This window comes from Cordyceps javanica, chromosome 7 (assembly GCF_051103115.1).
Source record: "Cordyceps javanica chromosome 7, complete sequence".
Classification (NCBI taxonomy): domain Eukaryota; kingdom Fungi; phylum Ascomycota; class Sordariomycetes; order Hypocreales; family Cordycipitaceae; genus Cordyceps; species Cordyceps javanica.
This window is the reverse complement of record NC_139301.1, coordinates 486,361-511,180: the sequence shown is the minus strand read 5'-3', so window position 1 is coordinate 511,180 and position 24,820 is coordinate 486,361. Positions and strand designations below refer to the sequence as shown.

General features: G+C 52.5%; 9 protein-coding genes across 9 annotated transcripts; 2 read left to right on the top strand and 7 right to left on the bottom strand.

Annotated features, from left to right (window-relative positions):
• Window positions 1-358: 358 nt before the first annotated feature.
• Window positions 359-2,148, bottom strand: V2A60_009682 (major facilitator superfamily domain-containing protein; the record flags this gene model as incomplete). The annotated part of the gene is made up of 4 exons (XM_083260947.1): window positions 359-922; window positions 977-1,854; window positions 1,911-1,936; window positions 1,994-2,148. 4 exons carry the CDS (start codon window positions 2,146-2,148, stop codon window positions 359-361), a joined length of 1,623 nt encoding a protein of 540 aa, XP_083117073.1.
• A 1,660-nt stretch (window positions 2,149-3,808) lies between these two features.
• V2A60_009681 (general substrate transporter) lies at window positions 3,809-5,698 on the top strand (the record flags this gene model as incomplete). The annotated part of the gene is made up of 5 exons (XM_083260946.1): window positions 3,809-4,027; window positions 4,118-4,378; window positions 4,438-4,686; window positions 4,747-5,053; window positions 5,118-5,698. The coding sequence occupies 5 exons, from the start codon at window positions 3,809-3,811 to the stop codon at window positions 5,696-5,698; spliced, it is 1,617 nt and encodes a 538-aa protein (XP_083117072.1).
• Window positions 5,699-6,096: 398 nt separating this feature from the next.
• Window positions 6,097-8,026, bottom strand: V2A60_009680 (MDR family MFS transporter; the record flags this gene model as incomplete). Its single annotated transcript, XM_083260945.1, has 4 exons — window positions 6,097-6,644; window positions 6,713-7,285; window positions 7,344-7,671; window positions 7,781-8,026. 4 exons carry the CDS (start codon window positions 8,024-8,026, stop codon window positions 6,097-6,099), a joined length of 1,695 nt encoding a protein of 564 aa, XP_083117071.1.
• Window positions 8,027-9,499: 1,473 nt separating this feature from the next.
• Window positions 9,500-11,722, bottom strand: V2A60_009679 (dynamin family protein; the record flags this gene model as incomplete). Its single annotated transcript, XM_083260944.1, has 1 exon — window positions 9,500-11,722. One exon carries the CDS (start codon window positions 11,720-11,722, stop codon window positions 9,500-9,502), a length of 2,223 nt encoding a protein of 740 aa, XP_083117070.1.
• A 1,240-nt stretch (window positions 11,723-12,962) lies between these two features.
• V2A60_009678 (uncharacterized protein) lies at window positions 12,963-14,703 on the bottom strand (the record flags this gene model as incomplete). The annotated part of the gene is made up of 6 exons (XM_083260943.1): window positions 12,963-13,478; window positions 13,535-13,619; window positions 13,686-13,772; window positions 13,840-14,068; window positions 14,122-14,297; window positions 14,375-14,703. 6 exons carry the CDS (start codon window positions 14,701-14,703, stop codon window positions 12,963-12,965), a joined length of 1,422 nt encoding a protein of 473 aa, XP_083117069.1.
• Window positions 14,704-15,887: 1,184 nt separating this feature from the next.
• On the bottom strand, window positions 15,888-17,640 carry V2A60_009677 (flavin monoamine oxidase family protein; the record flags this gene model as incomplete). The annotated part of the gene is made up of 4 exons (XM_083260942.1): window positions 15,888-16,151; window positions 16,238-17,068; window positions 17,150-17,397; window positions 17,457-17,640. 4 exons carry the CDS (start codon window positions 17,638-17,640, stop codon window positions 15,888-15,890), a joined length of 1,527 nt encoding a protein of 508 aa, XP_083117068.1.
• Window positions 17,641-18,636: 996 nt separating this feature from the next.
• V2A60_009676 (aldehyde dehydrogenase family-domain-containing protein) lies at window positions 18,637-20,391 on the top strand (the record flags this gene model as incomplete). The annotated part of the gene is made up of 4 exons (XM_083260941.1): window positions 18,637-18,682; window positions 18,775-19,228; window positions 19,336-20,035; window positions 20,098-20,391. The coding sequence occupies 4 exons, from the start codon at window positions 18,637-18,639 to the stop codon at window positions 20,389-20,391; spliced, it is 1,494 nt and encodes a 497-aa protein (XP_083117067.1).
• Window positions 20,392-20,825: 434 nt separating this feature from the next.
• V2A60_009675 (uncharacterized protein) lies at window positions 20,826-21,314 on the bottom strand (the record flags this gene model as incomplete). The annotated part of the gene is made up of 3 exons (XM_083260940.1): window positions 20,826-20,974; window positions 21,039-21,170; window positions 21,236-21,314. The coding sequence occupies 3 exons, from the start codon at window positions 21,312-21,314 to the stop codon at window positions 20,826-20,828; spliced, it is 360 nt and encodes a 119-aa protein (XP_083117066.1).
• A 461-nt stretch (window positions 21,315-21,775) lies between these two features.
• V2A60_009674 (uncharacterized protein) lies at window positions 21,776-23,905 on the bottom strand (the record flags this gene model as incomplete). Its single annotated transcript, XM_083260939.1, has 1 exon — window positions 21,776-23,905. The coding sequence occupies one exon, from the start codon at window positions 23,903-23,905 to the stop codon at window positions 21,776-21,778; it is 2,130 nt and encodes a 709-aa protein (XP_083117065.1).
• Window positions 23,906-24,820: the final 915 nt, after the last annotated feature.

Below are 24,820 nucleotides of genomic sequence, written 5' to 3'. Positions count from 1 at the left end.
CCAAACACGCCGTCCCGACGATGGCGTAACAGCACTGTCGCCGGCGAGGAAGATATTCAAGAGCTGGAGAACACTCGTAAGACAGCGGGTATAAACATAAATGGGTATCATAACAATAAAAACAATAGGGAAACGAATTGCAGCGCGTGCGGCTCAATGTGCTGTGTTGGTCGTCTCCGATAGCGTAGGAGCATTGTCGTAGTGATCAAATATGCACCATTGGGCCGCAAACTCGCGATATAGAGGAGGGGGGGAATGGTAGGTTGGGCTACCGTTGATAGAAGTATAAGAAATCGCTAGTATCCCTGTCGAGATAAGTTGTTGAAGATCAGACAGTGCGCGTATTTTGGGGAGGAAGTTATGCCTGCGTTGAGCTGCGGCCAAATCGGCCAAATCCGCGCTGTAGGCGCTCGCGCCGAGCAGCACCATCCTCAAAATCACTAGCAGAATCACCCTCGTAGAGCTTCTTGCTGGGTGGATTCCCTAGAACCTTGAGAAGGATCACCATGGCGAAGGCGCTGAGGATACTCATGCATAGAATCCCAATCATGACGAGATTGCTGTTACGGAACTGGTGAGGTCCGGGTTTAGCATCTTCGGGCCAGCCAGTATACAGGGCATAGGTAGTAGTGACGCTACCAAGATTACCCAAGCCTGACACCAAGGCAGTAGCAGCGGCAACGCCGACCTCACCATGCCGACGCTGGAAGATCTCGGAGCTCCAGGCCATGCATATGGGCACGGTCGGTCCGAGGCCAAAACCAACCATGAGAAGGCCGCCGTAGCGAGCCCATCCTGGAGCGAATGTAGTCGTAAGGAGTCCAGCAATTTGGACGCAGACAGCAGCTGAGAAGAAATAGGCTCGGTACTGGTGGAAGCGGTCGGAAACTGGAGTAACGAGGAGAATAGCGATAAGGTCCATCTAAGACCAGATTAGCCACGAGCGGTCAGATGCTGCCACGACGATGAACCTCACAATCCAGATTGGGGCAAAGAGCAAGCTAATCTCGATACCCCCAGCGCCTGGGCGAATTGCGCGAATAATGACTGAGCCGTAGAGCTGTGTGCCGATACCCACGCCGACTACGCCAAAGTACATGAGCGTCAAAGGCCAGAGTCGCCAATCCAGAAGGACAAAGCCAAGGTCTTTGAACCCCCAGGGTCGGGCGTGATATACACGCTTGAGGTCATGATAGTGGATAATCGCATCCTCGCCAGTAAGAGCTTCTGGTGTGGAAGGAAGCCACTTGAACAGTCCACTCTTTTCTCTGGTTTGACCAGGAGCAAGCGGTCGGTCAGGCAGCCACCAGATCAGGATCACACTAAGGACCACGCCGACCAAGCCATATATCAGGAACATCCAGCGGAAGCCCTCAAGCCCGGCAGTGTCATCCATGAGTTGAAACCCGGCAGAGACAAGGCCGACAACGGCAGCGGAAACTTGAGAAGCGGTGAAATACATGCCAATTCGTTTGGCCGTTCGGGATGGTGGATAGAATAGCGTCAAGTAAAACGCCATTCCAGGCCACATACCAGCAATGACCAGTCCGAGGAGAAATCGAAGTAGCTTAAGGCTCCAAGCATCCTGCACAGCAGCAAAGCATGCGCCGACAACACTAGTGGCGAAGACAATGCGGACCATCCAAACGCGAGGCCCAAGCTTGCTCATGATCAGATTAGATGGAAAATCAAAGATGACGTAGGAAACATAGAAGAGCGCCAGGGCGGTGGAGATGTCCCGAGGGGTCAGTCCAAGGACCGTGACAAGGTCATGTCCCTTGTCGATGTTCATTGTCTGAGCAATGCCAATGTTGGAGCGAATGGCGGAGCAGAGAAAGTACAGAACCCAGAAGGCTGCAGACGTTAGCTAAAGGAGGAAACACCGTCGCGATTCAAAGTTTCGAGTTTACCAGGGATGATTCGCAAGTCAATTTTTCTATTGCATGCGTTAGTTGCTGTCATGGCCATCCTCCAGGCTGAAATCGACACTTACCGATAAACTCGTTCAACCGTCTCGACATCATAATCCACGGACTCACTGGCAGCCGCATCTCGGGCGACCAGCCCTTTGCGAGCAGACTCTGGTGCAGGGGTGCTGGTGCCATCGTATCCAAGTTCCGGCGTCCGAGACTGTGCTGGTTGTTCCATTGCAAAGGTAGCGTAGGCGAGTTGAGCCGCAGCTGTTGGGATGCGGCTCCGTCCACGCAACTGCTGCGAGGGTATCCAGAGCGTGATAACAGGACCTGAACCTGCTGCAGAGATATAAATGCGACGATTCAATGAGGCAGCGAGTCAAGGCAAGATAAAACTGAACGCACGCCGGAGGAACGAAGTTTTCAGTCTTCGGACGGAACGATGTCGGAGGTCGGATATCGCCCACCAGGGCAGGAGCTAAAAACTTTGAGCTGGTTCCACCATAAGCCACCACCAGCCGGCATAATTATGCAGCGTAGATAAATCAAAAGCTAATACGGAGTATGATGAGCGCTTTCCTGAAAACTAAGCGAGTATGGAAAAGATAGCCGAGCGAATGCATAAAGTAGACATCACATTCTTTTTGAGGTTGGTATAGCTACTGTGTATTCCTTGCTGGTGGATAGTCACAGAGTTGCGAGTCGGATAGGCGTCCGTTGTCGATGTCGAGTCTTCTCTCTACCAAAACAGCTTCTAATGAAGGAATTAAGTGAACAAAGGAATTAGAATGAGAAGAGGAATAGAAAAGATGGATGTGTTTGGATGTGCATGCCACCATTTATCAGTTCAAGGCGACAACGATGATGTATGGTGCTTGGTGACTGTAGGGTAATGGTAAGACATCACAGTTGATAGAAGATGTCATCTTTCGATCGACGTCATCCTGGGACATAGGGATAAAAAGGCAACTATTTAATTGCCTGATGACCGGTTCGCAAACTGTGTTCTGTTGGGGCCGGTGACATTCAAGAATGACCGCCTGCTGCGCCAGAAAGCTCTAAATACGAAGTGGCATCTCAACTCATTTCCAGAACACACCGGGCTGGAATTATTAAGGTTAGTATCCGACGAGCTTTAGCGCGGCCTCATCCTATCTCGAGTGAGCCTCTGCCTACCTATTGAGACAATGACTTGTCGGGTTTGTTCTAGTCACCCCGCGAAGTCTCTTGGTGGTAGATCAAGACTGCGGGCAACCACGTTTCCGGATCAGCCTTTCGCGCATGTACTAGTTGCCAGCCACACACCTAGCGATCATGACTCAGATCATCTGGGGCTGAAACTCAACGCTGCTATTGTCGCGGCTGCGGCCTTTACTCGGAGTCTCTCCTATTTCGTCTTGCAGGACCTTCGGCAGTTAGCCTCGTTTGGTCAGCAGCAACGTTTCGTGGCCCGGGCAAAAAGCAGAACCACGAGCGCCACTGGAAGCGCCCCCCGGATCATCCCAACTCGGGAACCACTGTCACGATCGACGAAGGCTGGCGAGTTCCAGCCCCCGTTTCGCAGGTGACCCTGTTGACGGGCCGAAGAGGGAGCTTCAGCCATTGCTCTAGGCCGGTTTGTTAGTGGTAAGCGGCCCAATCAAGGCAACCTACCTAGGCTTTCTGCAATTAGCTACTAGTACAGCATGCGCACCTCTAACTCAGCTTGTTGATCATGCTCAAATTTCGGGATTCTCTCCCCATGTGGGGTGCTGCGTTGGCCAATCTCTACTTCTCGTCGGTTATATATATTCATAGTGCGTCTCAGTCTTCGCACAAGACATTCGTTCCCTTTCTGAAGAATTGCTGGCTCTACCCAAAGATTCGAGTACGAATACTGGAAGAGTTACGCAGCCATGTCGTCCGAAAAGGTGGAAATCGAAAAGGTTTCAAACTCGAGTCAGACGGCTAAAGAGTCGCGCCTCGACATTGATAATGCAGAGGTTCTTGCCAAGCCCGCCCTGATGCACGAAGCCCTGGATGGCGAAAAAAGAGAGCATGAAATGGGGGTTTGGGAGGCAGCCAAACGGCATCCTTGGGCGTGTTTTTGGGCCTTCGTCATGTGTTTCACCATCGTGAGTGCCTCGGACAAACGCTCTTGAGGCTATTGAGCTTGTTTATGGTGTGCGTTTCAACCCACAGGCGACAAACTAATCGCAACTTAGGTAATGGAAGCCTTTGACATGTTTCTCAATGGCAACTTTGTCGCCCTCCCCGCTTTCCGACGACATTATGGCGTATTCTTGTCAGAGGAAGAGGGCTATGTCATCCCGACCCGTTGGCAGAGTGCCTTGTTTCAATCTGGACAATGCGGCGCTTTTGTCGGTGTTTTCCTAGCCGGTCCCATCACGAACCGCATTGGGTACCGCTGGACCACCATCTTTGCTCTTGTCCTGATGAACCTGACCATTTTTGTTTCCTTTTTCGTAAGTCCCCAAAGTCCGTTTGGCAGCCATGGAGGACCCTCGTTTCTGAACTAGTATAGGCCAACTCCCTCGCCCTTCTCGTAGTCGGACAGGCGCTTGAGGGCATCCCATGGGGCATGTTCATCGCCAACTCTCCAGCCTACGCCAGCGAAGTAGTCCCACTCCCGCTTCGAGGCGCATGCACGGCGACCTTGCAAATGAGTTGGTCCATTGGTCAAATCATTGTTTCAGGCGCTACGTACGGCTACCAGACCCGGAGCGATCAGTGGGCTTGGCGCGTCCCCCTTGCGCTTCAGTGGATATTTCCGGTAGCTACCATTTTGCACCCGATATACATCACATTGACTGGTTCTGACGCATCGTAATAGACTCCTCTATTGATACTCATTTTCCTTGCGCCAGAGTCTCCATGGTGGCTTGTTCGTCGAGGTCGCAAAGCCGAGGCACTTCGCTCCATCGAGCGCCTCGGAAGCAAATCAGAAGAGCAGTCTCATCAGACGCTGGCCATGATGGAGCGAACCGTCGAGATTGAAGCGCAGCAAGGAGGCTCGCCTAGTCTTTTGGACCTTTTTAAAGGAACTGATTTGCGACGAACCCTGATTACTTGCTTAATTTACGCCTCTCAGAACTTTGCGGGTAATCTCATCGCTAACCAAGCGACGTTCTTCTTTGAGCGTAAGGATTGACCACTCATTGAGAGCCTTGACATTTTGCTAGTTGTACTAACATATAATCCTAGAAGCCGGAATGGATCCTAGCAAGGCATTTATGCTCAATTTGATCAACTCATGTCTCCAGTTTGTCGCAAACGCACTTTCTTGGCCGCTCACAGCGTGGTTTGGCCGGCGGACCATTTACCTATACGGCACCGCCGCCAATATGTCGCTTCTTCTTCTTCTCGGAATCTGCGCCTCCATCAAGCAGAACAGTGCGACAAACTACGCACAGGCCGTCCTTGGCATCATCATTTCGTTCATCTTTGCTGGCACTCTCGGGCCCATCTCTTACACTGTCATTGCTGAGACGTCCTCTGTTCGCCTCCGAGCCTTGACCACTGGTGTCGGCCGCGCTGCTTACTACGTCGCGGAAATTCCAATGATCTATCTCGCCTCGCAGCTGCTGAACCCCACGGGATGGAATCTTGCCGGAAAGTGCGGCTATGTTTGGGGAGGCACTGCGCTTGTCTGTTTGGTGTCCGCGTACTTTGGTCTTCCAGAACTTAAGAACCGGTCGTATCGTGAGGCAGACATCCTATTCAACCGCAAAGTGACAGCCAGAAAGTTCAAGTCGACGGTCATTGGCGCCGAGGAGAATGAATAGCATCAAGTTTGCGTGACTTGTTGGCTGCGATTTTTTCTGTGGACTTTCGGCGGAATAGTGTGCTCGAGACTTATTACTTGCACAATTTCTTTAGTTTATCTTCGTCACATAAAGTCCCTGCTGAACGTTGCGCAGTACATGATCGGGGTTTAAACTTACACTGACGATTATGACCTTGATTAGGTTGCTATCAGTGCTACCGAGTTCCCCTTCGCGCCTCACTGCTCCCATTGATGGCATTCGACTGCCTGAATTGGCCGTCACACTGGCATGCCCCCGTACGTGACTTTCGGATGAGATGCGCTAAAATTAATGAAAGAACAATCTAAATCCATTTTCTATTAAGAGTTGCGTAGTATTCTCCATCTAAAACAACCGACGCTCTTTTGTGTACGCCATTATGCCTGTTCGCTTCCCGCTGCGGGCTTCTTCTTTGCTCGAATATCCTTCCAGCCCATAAACCAAGCTATAAAGAAGCAAACAACCGAACAGCCAATAGCAATGTAATAATTGCGGCGAATACTCTCATTGTACGCAATCAACACATTCGCTAGGTCTTTCGGGTCTTTGATCGCATTCCAGACTCCTGTGGCGCCAACTTCTATAACTTCCTCAGCGGACACGTTCGGGGCGTACTTGGGGATCGTGGAACGTAAACTCGTGGTGAAGACAGTCTGGGCAATGCTCAGAAAGACGGAGCCTCCAAAAGTCTGGGTAAAGGTCAAAATAGAAATGGCAACAGAGACAAGCTTGGGAGAAACTGAGTTCTGGATGGCGACGAAGGGCATTTGCATACCCAGGCCGCGACCGAAACCAACGATGACCTGGTATCCGATCCACGCGCCGATCGAGCTATTCGGTTCAAGTAGCGTAAGAGTTCCGTGGCCGATCGAGGCGATGATGGCAGAGACAACAGCGAAGGGTAGATAATATCCAACTTTGGTGACTAGAAGATCAAGATATGGTCAGCGCATGAGGAAAAAGATCGCCGGGTGACGGATAGGGTAGACGAACCGGCCACTCCAGAGCCAATGGTACTGACGAGCTGGCCAAGGATGCTTGGCAGCAAGTCGACACCACTCATCATCGGCGAGGCGTCTTTGACTGCTTGAAAGTAAATGGGCATGTAGTAGACGACGACTTGCATCATGGAAAAGAAGAAAAACACGAATGCACAGCTAGACCACACGGCTTGGATCTTGAGTATCGAAAGGGGAATCATGGCTTCTTCCCCCTTGTAGTGTTCCCACCCGAGAAAGATGAGAAAGTTGATTCCGGCGCCGCAGAAAAGGCCAATAATCGTAGCACTATTCCAGGCATAACTGTTGCCACCCCACTGCATCGCAAGCAGGAGCATGATGATGGAGGGGGAGAAGAGGGCAAAGCCCACGAGATCGAGCTTTGTGTATATGGTCCTGAGGACAGTGTCTTGACGGGGCTTGACCTGGGTGGGGATGGCGATGAAGAAAAGGAGGACGGCGACGAGGGCGCCGATGGGCAGATTGATGTAAAAGCACCAACGCCATGTGGTATATTCAGTGAACGCGCCACCGAGGAGCGGACCGACGACGACACCCATCTGGGCAACTGTAACAGTTGTTAGTTACGTCAAATCTTGGAGCTTCCTGCTGAGAACTCTACGTACTCGCCATCAGGGCGCCCATGTATATTGGCCGCTTGGGCAACGGGACAGAGACGGAGAGGATAGTCAGGGCGCCGTTCATGAGGCCCGCGCCGCCGAGACCAGCGATGGCCCTGCTCACAATGAGCATCGTGGAGGAGCGGGCCACGCCGCATAGCAGAGATCCCAGCTCGAAAATGGCGAAAAAGGTGAGGAAAGTAAACTTGGAGTTGAAGTACGTGTAGATCTTGCCGGCGAGAGGCTGCAGCGAGCAGTTGGCGAGCAGGTAGGCGCTGCCGTACCAGCCCACGTCGGTGAGGGAGTGAAAGTCGCTGGTGATTCTAGGAGTGGCCTGCAAAAGGGGAGAAGGGAAGAGATTGCGTGTGAGCGGTTGACGGGGGCATTACTTGGCATGCCTTGTTTTCGGAGGCCATCGCCGGGGGGGGGGGGGAATCACTTACAGTGGCGACAATGGAGATGTCGAGCAGCATGAGAAAGGCCACGAGAGACAAGGCCAGGAAGACGAGCTGAAGCTTGATGCCGGTAACATAGGTCGGCGCAGTCGAGCTTTTCGTTTGGGTCAGATCGAGTTGAGGGTCTGATTCGGGACCTGCGTCCGGAATGTCATCGTGTCCAAGGGCCTTTTCGCCGGCCTCGTTCACCGAGGGCGATGCTGAGCCAGATTTGCCGTGCGTTTCGGAAGCCATGATGATTTTACCCAAGTAGGCTCGAAGGGAAGGGTAAATTTTCGGTTTCAGCGCAGTTGAAAGAAGAAGAAGAAAAAAAAAAAACTCGATGGCCAGAGTGTTGCGGCAAGACTTTTATTTATGAAAGAGATTCGGACTGCCCAAGGCTCCGACTGTGGGGACCCTTTCAGCGCCACAAGACGGAGATAGCCCAGGCAATATCCGCCAGTCCCCTTTTTAGTGCAAACAACTGATGGAGAAGTTGGTTTCCCGAGTAACTTTTCATGTCTGTACCGGTATGGGATGCGGATCGTTTGGATCTCGGTAATTACGAAAATGAGATGAGTACAATGACCCTCTTAAAAGTGACAGATTCAGCCCAAGATCGATGGATCACGAAGTCTTGGCCGCCCACTCGGATAGCGGATGTTATTAGAGGCCGATGGCGCTACTGGGTAGTTAGTGGTTTGAGCTCGTCCGCGGACGTAAATGATTCGCAGTCTTCTTCTTTGTTGCTACTGGGTCCCTTGACGGAGTACGAGCCGGGATAATCTAGGCCGCCCGCTCAGGGTCTTGTAGAAAGGAAACCCTGTGCTGGTCATACATACCATGGGGCAGTGGAAAGTCCCGGTTTACATAAGTGCGCGGCGTTTTTTCATTCACAATAGAACCATGCCGTTTTTGGTGTTGGTATGACGAGTTTTGGTGGCGGCCATTTTCCTCACTCCATGACCGAGCGAATAGGCATACATACATTTCTTGGTGGTTCCAAAGCCGGGATCTTGACGTTGATATCCCGGTCATCTTTGGCTTGGCAAACAAAAACCATACCGGGGTTAAGGAACCGGCTCCAAGTAACCTTACCAGCTGAGGATAATGACCGACCGGGCACAAGGCTGAGAGCCCCAATGCCGGAACCGAAGGGGGCAATTTCGGGACCGAACAACCCAAGCTAGCTAGCAAAGTGGATGAAAGGCGCCACTAATAACAGTTCCCCAACTAACTTGGTTAGTAAATGAAGGAAGCAAGGGGGGAGTTGGTTGCTTGGGTTCTGTTCGGTCTTGGCAGCAATTTTCTTCTCATGGCTCGCGTTCCAATGCTGTGTCCTCAGAAATGTTTGATTAGATTTCGAAACACATGATGACAGTCTTGGAGTTGGGCGAGCAGGGGCGATAACTACTTGCTATTTCAGCTTCCTGGCTCGCAATCTACACAAACTGTAAAAAAATTGCGGTATGCTCAATTAGTGAGCGGGGACAAGGGGGGACTCGTCATCAGCAATTGAAGAATTGACTATCTAAGTAGTTATTGGCTATCTATTTTCTCTGTTGTCTTTTGTCTTCTTTTCTTCTCGCTTCGTTTCGTCTATTCCGGTTTTGTTCCTTTAGCATACAATCTCTTAACCCCACATCCTGATCTTTTCGTCACTCAATGTTCGTTACTCTTGCTGTTCCCAGTTCCCAGAGCACTCATGTTCGCCGTGCAGAGACGTCTTCAGCGCAGGATCGAGACTGCGTCGGTCAGGTCCTTGATTCTCTGGACCAACTTTGCGCGCTGCTCTCGTGTCTGAAGTGACTCTCCCGCAATGGCATCAAGTCGGTCTGGCTCCAGACCGAGCACCCATTTCTCAGAAATCAGCCTCAGAGGACTATTTTCTCCGGAAACGAGACTGTGGGTAACTGACTGCCGGTAGACGTTGTCGATGAAGCGGTCACGAGCCACTTCGTAGTAGGACTGAAGCAGGTTGTGGACGTCCTCTGCAACATACTTTCCTCCATCTTTTTCTCGTAACATGCATTGTACGCCCTCGACGGTGATTGCATCGAATTCTTCCTCGTCACCGATTTCGAAGTATTGACCTAATTTGACAGATTGAATCTTGTTGCTTAGCTCACACTCCATCCTGGCTCCCTGCAGATTGGTGAACTTGGTTCGGAGGAAGTCATTGAAGGTGTAAGGGTGACCTTCTGTTTCCACCTTGAAGAGAAATCGCACCTGCGACAGACCAGACTCATATCTTGTCAAGGCATCATCCAAGATCTGAGCCAAGATCTCGTCTCGGACCTTTTCATCTGAGCAAACAACTTTCAACGTGCTCACGATGAAGTTGTGAATCATGAAAATGATCCTGCTCACAAAGACCTCTGCTTGCGTCATCCACTTGGCTGTCTGTTGCCTGAAAGCAGTGGAAAACACGGCGGGATTGAAGGAAAACAGTTCGGTTCCTCGAGAGCGATGATGGATTTCCTTGATCCACGCCATGATTCCTTGCCTAGGCTCATCATCATTACGCTCACGCACAATCACGCTGTTCAGGTCGGTTTCCCGACCTGGCGACATTTCCTCGTCGGCGACATTCGCGCGGCTGATGCTGGAATCGGGCTCCGACAGCGCCGCTTCGGGCGGGGACGAATCGGCACCCGAGACGCTCCCGGCTGGCTGGATGAACTCGTAAGTATGAGCCGAGAGATTGAATTCGGCCTTGAATTCCTCTGTGGCATTGAGGACCCTGGTGATGAGACGAAACTGATCATCGTCGAAGAACGCATGAGCGGAATAGTCGGCGCTCAGAGCCGAGCGGACCAGTGCTTGAAACTCGCTGGCGATGGCAACCAAGAACTGCTGCTGCTCTTGCACTGTTTGCCGAGAGAGACCCAGATGAGCCAAGTCTTTCTTGGCCTTGTCGAGCATCTGCCGAGTCTCGTATCGCAGCTTTGGAAAAGTCTTGTCTGTGAGCTCTCCCAAAAGGTGTTGCAGTCGTTGGCGGAGGGCGACAACGCCGAGCCTGTCCGTAGGAAGGTCGCACCAGGGCTCTTCTTTGAACAAAATGTCCCTTTCGTTGTCGCCGAACAAGGTGCCTTCGTCGTCGTCTCCGCCTCGACTTCGGACAAGGTGGTAACCCAGATTCAGAGGCTTCTTTTCGCCCCTAACCAGGCTGCAAACGACGCTCTGTGCGCTTCTCTCACGAACCAAATCGGGCTTTGTGAGAATCCCGAGAGTGCGTTGGCCGGTTGGGTCGTGTTTTTTCGCCAAGGCCAGAATCTCTTGTGTCACAATGTCGACGTTGCAGGGAAGCACGGCCAAGATGATGGTCTGATCGTCGCGGATGTAATTTTCGACCATGCTGCGCACCATGACCTTGTCAGCCTCTGTCGTGACGTTGTCGGTGGTGATGCGGAAGATTCCGGGAACATCGATGACCGTGAGATAGTCTTCGTTCGGGCCGCATTTCTCGACTTTCAAGACGTCCTCGGTGAATGTCTTGGTGCCTTCCGGGTTCTGAGGAGTACGGATCCCCATCAGCTTGTTGACTTCGTCCAGAATGCTCGGGAGTTGATCGTGCAGCTCAGAGGTCGTCGAGACCGACCTGTGATAGCCCGCCAAACTGTCCTTCTCACTCGTGGACGCACCAGGTCCTGGAATAATGCTGACATTGATGAATGCCTGGCTCTCGCGCCTGTGTGTAATCTGGGTGGCGTATCGAGTGCAGAGCTCCTGGCTGCGAGGAAACGGGATGCCCGTCAGGCTCTCGAGAAGGGAGGACTTCCCGGAGCTCTGATCGCCGACCGCAACAAGCTGGGGGAGGGGCAGGTATTTTCCGAAATTTTTGTCGCGCAGCAGATCGATCTTGCGAAGGCGGGCAGGGGAGGTCAGTAGCCCTCCTGGCTTCTCGTCCGCTTGGGCCGGCATCTCGGCCGAAGAAGTTGTCGGACGCATGATGGGTTTCGCTCTTGCGATAATCTTCATCAGATACTTCGGAAAGGATCGACATAAACTTGCCAATGGGCGATGAAGAATATTTGTGCTGCGGCAGCTTTACGGGAGGTATCAGCCTTACTTAAGTGATATGTGCAGGTATCAGTTGGATAACTGTTCTCCAAGTGACCAGCATTCACTGCGGCAACAAACGACGGCAACAAACGACAGACAGAAGAGAACTTCACAGCCAGGCGAAACAGAGGAAAATAGACCAATTAAATAACAAGCACCATCACATTGGCATCTTCTCACTCACTAGGCCTCCTCGGATCAAAAATATGAGGAACTACCTACCGCACAATAACTAGAGCGCTTCAGTACCGCCGGATTCAATACAGTATCATCACTTCGGCAAACAATACATTAGAGGGGATTGATTTCTCCGCACAAGTGAAAGCTGCAGACTGCCTCGAATGCTAGCTAAAGAACGGAGAGCTGGCGCGTTGCGTTTGCTACATGCACACGAGCAACAGTGAATCATTCCGGAACAAATTCAAAACCCACCCTCACAACTCCATCAATCGAGTTGTGAATGTTTGACAGTCAGCACGAAAGCTCTTTGTTGGTCATGTTGTCGTGTCCAACATGTTACCCGCAATTTCGGTCCAGGGGTGCTTTCACGACCATGTGCACAATGACGAAACTATGCGGCTTCATTCGGGTAGTTTTAATGTGAATGTTCCTTTAACTCACCGAGGTCACCTGCCACAGAAGTTCTGTCGTACGAGGTTAATTCAACACAGAAGGTGGTGTAAAAGAATTAATGGGCTGCGATTCCGATGATGCCACGAGTATTTTAGCGATACTCAGAGTTACTATTTACCACCTGGGTTGAAGTCTAAAAAGGCTCGGCATTTCGATTAGAAGTGTTCATTTGGCGCAACTGTGCGCACGCATGTCACGAAGTTCCGCGAACCGCGGCAAGCCCGGAACTTCAATGGTGATGGCCAATGTTATCATGTCAGACAGAAGCGTTGTTGTTTCGTCTGCACAAAGAGCCCGTGCTTGTCCACCATTGCAGAAAAAAACGTCTTGTATTGTTTAAGGCGACTGTGCAAGCTCTCGAAGCCGTTTACACGAGAAAGTTGCGCAGACACACAAGTCTGGACACAACGTATTGTTTCCGTCATGGTGTCTTTGGCCCAGTTCGAAATTATTCTGGTATTTAGGCACAAAATATCAGCATCAGCAGGCTGCACTAATGTGCAGGATAACTCGCCCCAAGGCCAGTCAAACTATAATGTCTCTGGCTGCACAAAGAGCAGTTCTCATGTGTCGCAGCAGTAATCTTCTTGTCCCAATCTTTCATCCCTTCAGCCGCATGCGCACCGGCATCGAAGGAGAGCAAGTTTTTCTGGTACTCGGCGTCCCCCCAGTTGAACACACACGGGCCGTTCCAGCTCATGCCAGACAGCTTCGCCAGTTCTTCGTCTCTCTTCTCCTGCGCGCTGCCGTCAGGCAGGTGGTAGTAGTGCCGGGTATCTGTCGCGCCTGCGACGAGGATCTCGGCTCTGCTTTTTCGTAGGTCCTGGTATAGGTGTAGCAATCGCGATATTTGCTGGTTCTGCTGACACTGATCTTGGGCTATTTTGGTTGCATTGTATCGGCTCAATAGAGCACCAAGCGTGGCGCCGTCTTCGACCGCCATGGCCGCCCCTTGGCCCAGATATGGCAACGATGGGTGACAGGCATCGCCAAGTAAAGCTGTTGTGGCCTATGGCATGATCAGTAAATCTGTAAACCATAGGAACCGCGCAATATTAGCCTTACTCTGGTCCACTGTGCCAGTTCCTCCATATGGAGAAGCTTCCACTTCAGCGGTTCGGCTTTTGCGCACGGCATGATCTTTTTCAATCTGTATAGAAAAAGGAACATTAGTCACCTGTTATGGGATTTTCTTCTTAGTGTATGAAGAACCTACATGGGATCCCACCCGTCAAAGCTGGACACCATTTCCTCGACTGCCACCTTGGCGGTGCGCACGCCTTGTGGTAGGTCATCTGCGACTCTGCAAGCCGTATTAATTGCTGCCGAGAAAATAATGCAACGGGGAAATCTAGTATCATTTTTCTCACATCAGGACCAGATTATACTCTTGGTGGTTTCGTAACGGATAAAAGACGGCGTGCCTGCCAGGGCCGATCCACACTCTTATATCGGACTGCTCGAGCAGGCGATTCACACCTTCATCGCCTAGACTAGTCAGATCACCCCGACAAAATGTGGCCCGATAGGCAAGATCTCCTGTCTCTGTGGGTAGCATGGGAGATCCAGATACGATGTCTCTCATATTGGACCATAGTCCTGGCGGAGGGGATTAGTAGGGGTTCTGTCTCCTCAATCATATATTCTCGTACCATCTGCACCAATCACCACATCAGCCAGCAATCTCCGCCCACTTTTGAGCAGTACACAACTTTGTCTGTCTAGATTCGACTCGATATCGACGGCTTCTGCGTGGGTCATGATCTCGGCGCCGAGCTGTGCGGCTTCCTCCAACAGCACACGTTGGTAATCGCCTCTGTGTATCGCACTAGAGCATGTCAGCCAGGACAGTCTGCACGTTTTTGGACCGGATTCCTGGGCAGAATCATCCAAGATATCTCGTACATCCACTGTGCGTTGTGCGTCCTTGTTACCCTGTCACGAATGGGTTTAGAGGCAAGCACGCGGCCGTCGGCGTAGCGGAGCAGCTTGAACTGATCTACTTGGTAACCACCAGCCTGCTCGAGCTTGTCCAGTAGTCCGAATTCTGCCAGCACCCGGCACGCGTTGGGCGGTATGTGGATGCCTGCGCCGATGCTCAAGATCTCGGGGCATTTTTCCAAGACTGTCACGTTCATTGGCGCGGCGGCGCGGCGGCATGCAATTGCTGCGGTGAGTCCGCCTATCCCGGCGCCGACAATCACAACGTCGAGGGGTTTGCCGGGGGGGAGCATAACGAAGTCGAGGGGGAAGGGACAGCAATCAAGACAAAGCATAAGATTGGCAGTGTAGGCATTGATCTCGATCTTTATGTAGAGATTTTTATGACGGAGGGTAGCGAGAGGTATTTATAAAACGAAGAGTCTGGCTCTGGCAAGGGTAATGGAGTCGGGCGTCTTATACGCTTCCCGCCGCACAGCCATTAACGAGAGCGAGGCTGTGAGAAGCGTCTTCCATTCGGCGCTCGTAAAATGTCATCAGACCAGCGTCTCCCTATTTTGCCACGGCTGGTTACGCTTGCAAGGCTGTCGATGGCAGACCCTTCTCCGTTGTGGGTGCCGACTGGACACTTTAAAAACTGATGGGCGTATTGGAGACCAGCACATACGCTTCAGCGTATTCGACATGTCGTATACGCCTGGTCGTATGTCATCACTCGTCCACCAATCGCGAAGGGCAATGTCTTTACCAGCTGAACCAGCCACTCTTTCGAATCGCCAAGAAATCATTTGCGATCGGACCTTGCTATCTTCGTGCGGGCAATTGTTGGCGCATACTTCTTGCGCGCTCGGCCTGGAACAGCCGAACAGCGGCCTCCGCCACCATAAGTGCACAAGACTTCTTCAAAAGAGGCCAACAATACAGCGACAAGCCAGCGGCAGGTTGAAAGCACAGTGTATTAATGTACTGTCAATTTAGTGTGTCTACATGACCAGATGAGTACTCACGACCCGCCTGTTTCCAATTAGACCGAGCCTCAGCATCCACTGGCCAGCGCGCATCGCTCCGTATCATCCCGAACATCGCGTCTATAACTCTAATGAATACATCTGCACCCTATTACAGCTGAGTTGCGGAGCTAAAGATCAATAAGGTTGGAGAACCTTGTTACAGCCGCCTACACGGCCCGAACTTCGCAACAACGACCCCCACGAGAGCTATTTAGACTGCAAACCTCGCCCACGATGGAAAGCATTTACTTGTGAGACACGCGAAGGTTATGATATAAAATTTCACTATGGTCGATTCGCCTCGAATTAGTGTCCTAAATGTACTAGGGGGTCTTCGATCTCGACGAGAATGCTATTCTTCAACAAGAGCTCCTCCGACCATAGACTACCCCCACCCCCGGTTCATCATTTTTGTCCTACACTTTGAAAGCATCTCCAAAGGACATGACTGAAAAAGATTTAGACTCTCAGGCTCCATTGGCAAGCTTCTTCTCCACCGATACAGTAGGTGTTGAGGACGTTTTCTGGAACACGACTGCCTTGGCCGCCTGTGTCCCGCTCTGGACAGCTCCGTCAATCCAGCCACGCCAGCCGTCTGACCAATCGGCGCTGGCAAAGAAGATGTTTCCGTACGGCCGCTGGAGCACTGAGAGATACTTTGTAGTAGCCTCGGGCTCCAGGAAACACCACGTGCCGTTGGCAAACTCGTCATTGTTCCAGTCATGGGAAACCTGAATGCCGTCGTTAGCGATGTCGTCTCTCGCGAGAGGGGTATCAACGTGAACTGATGCAAACGCGCGGCATGCGTGCTACTTACAATGCGGTTGATGATCACCTCTTCTTGCTTGTCCTTGGGTAAAAGGTGGATCACTGCGGACTTGATAGCTTCCGTATCGTCTAGGGAGATGCCAAAAGGCGTGTCGGGGTCTGGCCCAAAACACACGAGATGAGAGTTGCTCGCGTTGGTCAAGTGATCTCCAAACGCCGAGACCAGGCCTTTTCCAGGCGTACCAAGCGACGTCCACGACAAATAGTCCGGCCCGTTCAAGTCAACATGGACCTTGTTGCACCTGTTGACGGATTTGTGCTGTATCGCCTCGAGCTTGTCCGCAGGAAGTGGTGGCACGAATTCGATGGACGACAGGACATTGAGGGGGATGGTGCAGATGACTGATTTTGCCTTCCACACCTGACCGTCTCGAGATGTGACGGTAACAGTGTTGTCAGCATCCTCGATGCGCTGGACAGGAGTCTGGAAGCTGTAGGAGAGGTTTCCGGTGGACTCTGCGTGCTCAAAGATGCGTCGGTGCAACTCGCTCTGTCCGCTCCGCAGCCGAGTATGAAGCGCAATGTCGTTCAATCCCGTCGGAGTATGAGATCCTAGTGACCACCAGAGGAGGACGCCAAGCAAGCCAATCTTTTCCAGAGAGCTGCCTCCCATCTGAAGCAGCTGGGATTCCAAAATGCTCCGATCTTCTGGCGAAAGCTGGTCTTGAATCTCGTCCAGGCGGTCTTGGCAGGAGAGCTTATCCCATTTAGCCATGAGTTTCGGCGACTGGTCTGTCGCGAACGCGTATTTCCAGCTTTGCTTGAGATCCTCGCCGTCCACATTGCAAAATTTCTGCAGCACTCGCCCCGCTATGTTGGCCTATACATGTTTTTGTGTGAGCTTCTGCCAACCGTGTGCGGTTTTTTTTCGGGGGAAAGCATCCTCCTCCTGGACTCTTACCTCTTCTTCGTGGGACATGTTGCGCTGCCTGCTTCCCGTCGTGGCTGTAAAGTAGTCTTCCTTGCTGCCGGGGTTCTGGGTAACAATGAAATCGTTGTGCAGGCCGTAATACGATATCTCGCGGTAGATGTGAGGCATGTGCCAATGGACCCAAGTCCCGCCCATCTCGTAGTTGAACCCATTGATGTTTGCATTCCACGTGCGACCTCCAAGTCTATCGCGCGCCTCGAGCAGCAGCGTCATCTTGCCTATCGCGTAGCTGTCAGGCACGGCACCGGAATGGGACCTGGCGTGATGGGGATCCTACCTTGTGTAGCCAGGTCGCGAGCGGCGACTAGGCCAGCGTAACCAGCTCCGATAACTATAACATCGTGCACTTCGCTCGGCGGCTGGGTGGAGTAATTTGGTGGCTGGACGGCACCAATTGTCGGGAGACCTTTACGGCGCCCGGCTGAAGGTGTCCAGGTAAAACCGTCAGTAGAGCTTACCATGCTGGAAATTTTGAGTTGAGTTTGTCAAGAACGTTCTTTGTTGTTTTTGTATGCTTCGGGGAATCCACGACCTGAGTCCCTGGCGTCTTGACGTTTCTGTTCCTTGTCAAGGACTGCAAGCCTGGAGCTATCAAGGTAGGAAAATTGATAAGCTAAATATGAATCCTTCCTTGCCATGACCATCATCCTTTCAACTGCTTATAAGCATCTACCCTCGAATTTGATTCCATCATGTATTCTTCCTCGCGATTTTCCAGTCAGTCAAAGGATGCGGAAGCGGAAAATTGCGGCCAATTGCAGCGGACCGGTGAATTGATCGCTCTTTCCATTTTGGGACAACGGACCACGGAATATTATGGGGTTGAACAAGGATTCCCCGGAAAACTATTTCCGCAAAAAACGCCACCTTTCCTGTAGCTTCCCGGGCTGTTTGAAGTCGTCGCAGGTCTCGAGCACATGGACGTTCCTATCTTGCGAAGAAGAGTCATTAGTACTAAAGTGCCATATCTCAGGTGAGGGGTGCATTGATCGATTGTTGATGCGAGAACTGCATCTTACGGAGTACGCAACTACGGAGCCACTAGAGAGTGATAGCACCATCGTCAATCTGTGTGCAGCAGCAGGATGCAAGAGATAATAATCTGATTAGGTGCCGAGTACACCGGTACCAATGTGCCTACCAATGTGCCTACTAATGTGCCGTGAGGAAACATACTTTTTGCCTTTGCAGGCAATACCCAGTACTTTTTGTAAAACGCGCCGTCGCCACTTCAAACGGGAGTTGCGAAAACCCCACCTCGAGTCTAGGTCACCTAGCTTATCGCCGTTGGTATATATAAGCTCGCCGCTGCCGTTTCCCCCCAAGAGCGCCGTTGGCAGCTCAATCTCAGGAACGCCAAGACCACTGTGCCTATACGCAAAAAGAATACTCGTGTCAATTAATCATCCCCAAAAAAAACATTGTGAACTCAATATCCACATCAGACAATCTCTGCCATGAGTGAAGTCCAACTGACCGGCTTCGGCGGACGGCCCGTTCACGGTATGTACGCCCAGCGTGGACTCACCATCACAAGTGACTCCAAACGGCGAGAATAAATCCCCGAGTCCCTACTGAACCTTGCAAAAAAACAGTCCACACGGGCCTTTTTATCAACAACGACTTCCAGCCTGCCGTGGGAGGCTCGGAGCTCCAGGTGGAGAACCCGTCGACAGGCGATCCCCTCGCTACGGTCTCGGCGGCGCAGAAAGAAGACGTGGACAAGGCTGTTGAAGCGGCCCTTGCAGCATTCAAGGGATCCTGGAAGGCCGTGGGGCCTGCCGAGAGGGGCAAGCTTCTCAACCGGCTCGCCGACCTCATCGAACGGGACGCGGATGACCTCGCCAGCCTGGAAGCGCTCGAGGCGGGCGTGCTGTTCAAGGAGTCGAAAGGACTGCACATAACACAGTCCGCCGAGACGTTGCGCTACTTTGCCGGCTGGGCCGACAAGATCACGGGCCAGCTGCTGAGCATCCCTCAGGGCCATGCCTTCACAAGGCGAGAGCCGATCGGGGTGTGTGCCGCCATTGTCCCGTGGAATGCACCATTGTGAGTCTCCCCCCCCCCCAATTATCGCCTGAAAAACACTCCCACGATGCATTCGCACCAAAGGAGAAAAAAAAACCCTCGAAAAGATGGCTGACTCTAGCAAATAGAATGATTACCATTTGGAAGCTGGCTCCTGCAATCGCCGCCGGCAACGTACTCATCATCAAGACGCCCGAGCTCACGCCTTTATACGGCCAAAAACTGGCCAGCCTGATCAAGGAGGCAGGCTTCCCACCTGGCGTGGTGAACGTCATCTGCGGGTACGGAGCTGTCGCCGGGCAGGCCCTGGCCGAGCATCACGGCGTCAAGAAGCTCGCCTTCACCGGCAGCGGCCCCGTGGGCCGCCAGATCCTGAAGGCGGCCGCCTCCTCGAACCTCAAGAAAGTCACGCTGGAGCTGGGCGGCAAGAGCCCGTCGATCGTCTTCGCCGATGCGGACCTGCAGAACGCGCTGTTCTGGACGACGCTCGGATTCACCGCCAACAACGGGCAGGTGTGCGCCGCGGGGTCCCGCATCTACGTCCAGAGCGCCATCTACGACACATTTCTCCAGGCCCTCGCGGAGAAGCTGGTCGAGTCGTCCCAGGGAGACCCCCTGTCGGACGAGACGACCAAGGGTCCCGTCATCAGCGCGCAGCAAAAGGACAAGATCATCGCCTACATCCGGCAGGCCAAGGAGTCGGGCGTTCGCCTGCTGGCCGAGAGCAGCTCCGTGCTCGACAAGGGGCACTTTGTCCCGAGCACCGCCTTTGTCGACGTCCCCGAGGATGCCCGCATCATGCAAGAAGAAATCTTTGGGCCCGTTGCTGTGAGTCCACGCAGAAATGCGTCCCCGATTTCCTTGTCGCTAACCCTTGTGTACCTGTCTAGTCAATCGCACGCTTCACCACCGAATCAGAGGTCATCCAGAAAGCCAACGACACCGAATACGGACTCAGCGCCGCCGTCTTTACCAACAATGTCAGCCGGGCAGAGCGAGTCTCGTCGGCCCTGGAGAGCGGACAAGTCACTGTCAACTGCTGGGGAGCGCTGCACGCAAACACTCCATTCGGCGGCGTGAAGCAGTCTGGGTTTGGTCGGGACATGGGCGAGGAGGCTCTGGATGCGTGGCTCACCACCAAGACTGTCAAGTACTTTACGCTACCCGCTACCGACGAGGAATAGTGGCATCTCTTCACGATTTAGTATAATGCAAGCTTCTGCTATTTGTCTCTCTACAATATTCAGTCTGTAAATTACGTCCAATATCTGTTTGAGAAGCGCACATCATATTGGGAAGACTTTATCACGCTGAACGTATTGGATGCGCATGCTCCTACACTCCATCTCTCTCACAAATGGCACAGGATTCCTCTGCTAGCATCGTAACTGTCAAGCAACGCAATTTACACGATCAACGTGAAGATGTTAATGGCAATTTAGTAGTAAATTGTCGCAAGGATATTGCGGAAGTGCTATACTAGGATACTACTAATCACTGGAGGAGGTAAGCCCCCCCCTTCCGGTGGCCCTTTGCATCCATTTCGCCTTCCTATCGTGACATCCTCCCGCGTGACTAGCTATGGTCGTGACAGTCGATCCTGAACTGCCCTTCATCTTTAATGAGCGTGGCGACGAGCGGCTACCTTGTAAGCGACGGCATAACGAGGGGTCGAGAAGAGAATGGTGCTCCCGCGGTGGATGAAAAAGGTGTCGCCGGGCAGCAGCTTCGCATTGTTGCCCTTTTCATCCTCGACGTGCAACTCGCCTGTGATGCGATTCTTCGTTAATAGCCGCTTCTGCGCAGACGGGGACTGCGACAACAAACTCACCCTTGACCACGATACCACTCTCGTCATAGGTGTAAGTCGGAGCCGGCTCCGGGTTCTCTACCTTTTCGAGCAGGAACAACGAGCTGGTCAACGGATTCGGCGCGTCGCTCGAGGCAGTCGAGAAAATATCACCTATATGAAGGGATCGAATTAGTTGACTGCCGTTTTTTTTTTCGGAGGAGGACGCCAGTTCGTACCAAAGTAGACATTGGGGGGTCCAGGCGTGAGCTTGGGCACGCGGTGGAACTTTCCCTCGTCTTTCCATTCAAAAACCATGATGACGACGCTGCTTGACTTGCTTTAGCAAGTTTCAAATAAAAGTGTACGTGGGATTTGAATTTGAGAAGTAGATGAATTCAGTGTTGGAATGACCGGCGAAAGCTTCGTCTTATAAATGACGTCCCTGGATGGCTGGCGGAAAATCATTTGGTTACTGACGTGTGGACCAATAGTCAATTGATCCGCCAGACGGTATTTGGGCCCATCTGCTTGAGCTGTCTTTTCCATGCGCTTACAAATGGAATCACGCGTAAGAAATTAAAAATGTCAAGCCAGCGATTGTTTCATTCATTCTAGTAGCACGTCATAACTGCTCACTAGAGACGAACCCCGAGGATCTATGCACCAAGATTCATCCAATCAGCCAAGAGGCAGAGAGAGCATCCGCCGCGCGCATGGAGGCAGGCGCTGGGCTAGAAGTAGTCGGAACTGGTAACTGGGTGCAACTACAAACCAAACTACCACCAAGGCTGGGAAGCATCGCGGAAAGCGTTGGTGAAGGAGTGCAGGTTTCCATACACCATGTTCAAGTCCCACTCGTCTACGAACTCGACAGTGGCAAGGCCAGCATCCTTGAATGCTTTGGCGGCCGCGGCCTCGAAAATGTCCTCGCCGTCGATCAGAGGGCCGAATTGCTTCGACGCCAAGTAGGACGAGTCGGAGAGCGACAGGCCGTTCACCAGGTTCGGTAGAAGCGAGGCATACTTTGTGGGCTCAGACTGGCCCGTCTGGCGACCCTGTAGATTGGCACTCTCATCATCATCTTCCTCCTCCTCGTCACCGAAACACGGGTTCAAATCTGTTGCGGGTTCTACGCTCGACGACGCGTTGGCCGCCCGATCACGCCGCTCAATAGTCATGCGACGCTTGGGGCCGCGTCGCTTCTTGTATGCGTCAATCGTCTCATACGTGCCCATGATGGCAGGCACTCGAAAGATTTCGGCGTCTGTGACCCCAGTCTCCTTTTTCAAGACGTCAATGTTGGCCGCCATCCGCTGGTCGCCCAGCTCGGCGGCCTGGATGACGGACGGCTCGTTGACGAACTGCTCAATCGTCGGGCTCGACGCAAACTCGGTACAGTTGATGACTGGCTGGCCGCCAGAGCCGCGTTGCGCGGCATCGCGGAGCAGCTCCAGCCCCTCGGCCGGGTCCAGAGCCAGGATGGCCCAGCCGCGGTCCGTCTTGGCCGGCACGGCTTGGAACATCTCGTCGACGTGTCCTACCTTGAGCCACGTGGAGTCGACGACTATCGGAGCCTGCATCTCTTGCGCTTTGAAAAAGTCGAGCGAGCGGGGTGCGTTCTCCCCGTCACCTCCCACAATGACCCGTCTATGCGGGAACTTTTGGCCGCCGCCGAGCTCATACGGCGGGATCGACTCGAGATTGCCGCCGGCGTTGTACCCCGTACTGGTCTTGTCGAGCGCCAGCCGGCGGCCGGCGGCGATGGCGCCCACGCCATCGCCTCGAAGAGAAGTGTACGGGAGGGCGATTGACCTGTACCGCTTGGTGTTCCTACCTTCGAGCATGATGCGCAGCGCGATGGCGGTGCCGTTCGGCCCCGGCATGCTCGTGTAAGCGGCCTCGAAGTAGTCCTGTGCCCAGGCGTCGTCAGTGTCGATCCTGGTGATGGGACCAGGCACGTGGGCGGGCTCCATGCTCTTCTCAATGTCCTGGACGATCCTGTCCATGGACGCTCGCGTTTCGGGCCGCGAGGCGGGGAAGCCCGATGTGAAGACCCTCTGGATCGACTGGCGGTTGTGATGCAGCAGCACCGGGGCAACTCGCAACATCGCCGTGTCCCTGGACTCGGACTGGCCGTCCTTGGCAGTGAATTCGACACTGACTCTGCCATCCCAGCCGCCTTCACGTCGCGTGTCGCGGGCGTCAATACCTAGGGTGAGACCCTGCTGCACCTCTTGCGCTGAGAAGGTGGTATTGTCATTGACAATCTCCCAGGTCTCATTCGCAGTAGCACGAAAGATGCGAACTAGGGAGCGCGTGTTGACATCTGGCACGGTCACACTAGCTGTGGCTGTTTCGCTCAGCCCTTTGATTGGCATAGTACGCATTGGGGCCATGTAATAAGGAGCTCGTTGCGTTTCGTCATCGGCATCGTGACATTTGAAGAGGGTTTCCGAGAAACTCCATATATTCTTCTGAGGCTCCCCGGGGTAGCGTTTCCGGCACCGATTGTCCGAATCGCCAATGTTTGCGAGAAAAATGCCACCGGACGTATCAGTCCAATCGTTCTTGCCTTCTTCGTCGGATGAGCCGACGACGTCTACCACGCCATCACGGTTCGTGTCGACTCGAATATCGGCCTTGAGTACCTGGGCACCTGCGTCGGCAGCACTTGGACGTCCTGGCCGGCGCGTGTCTAGACGTTTAGACATTTGACCCGAGTCCGGGTCATGTTTGTATCCAAGCCAGGTCCAGCAAGCGCGAAAGTCGCTCTTACATGCTTCATCCTCATTTTCGTAACCCACGCAGAGCACGTCCTTGTTTGGGATGGGCGTGCCTCGCTTATCACCTGGCCTAGCAGCGGTCAGGGAAGCAAGTCCACACAGCAGAACCGGAATAAATCTCATTGCAGCTGCCAGGAAATAAGAGTTATAGTTGTTGGATTACACAAGAATTGTAAATTTCAGGAGTTGTGTTAGAGCTGTCTTTTACATTGTATAAACGTCAGGCAGATGGACACATCTGAAGCCTGGATATAAATGACGCCTATGAGTCGTTCTCAAAGGCGTTCTCGTGTATATGACATAAATTCTGCATCGGGTTATATCAGAAAATGTAGGCTATGTGAAGATTCGAAATTAAAAGGATTCTCAGCGGATCCACGGAGTGCTCTAGTTATATTGTATTGCCATATGCAGTTCCAGAGAAGTGCCGCCCGACTCCATAATATCGTCTCTTCCATCTAGTAATTGGGCGCTACCCCAGATCAGCAATATGACGTGCTGCAAACTATAGATCATCGTGTGCCTCGTCACTCATCCGCTAAACTCTAGTTGAACATTTAACGGGCCTGTGCGACTCTGGGTCAAATATGGTAGTTGGATTTTCCTAGTCATCTAGACAGAGCCGCCGACGAATACACCTCTCTCGTCTCTTGAATCATGATTTTCACCTCCGGTGTGGAGAATAAAGACTCTGATTAGTTATCTCAACGCTCTTTTGAGGGCAAGCCTCATACCTTGACGTCTCGAATTGTAATTCGTGCACCTCTTACTCTTGAAATATCAGTTTAGATGACACTTGCCCGAGTTGCGGCATCAAGTGCCGAAATCTGCAAGTCGCCAATGACCTAACTAGCAGCACAGTAGTGATTATTGGACGTGAATCGCATCTTGTCAACCTGAAATCGTGTCGCTATGCGCTTTGAGCAATTACTCATCAGTATCACTCCGAGTGCATGCAGCAGACCGTGAGGGTTGAACTTGACTTGGCAAACCTATAATCAATCACATCCTTAATAATTTGTCGAAACAGCTGTACGT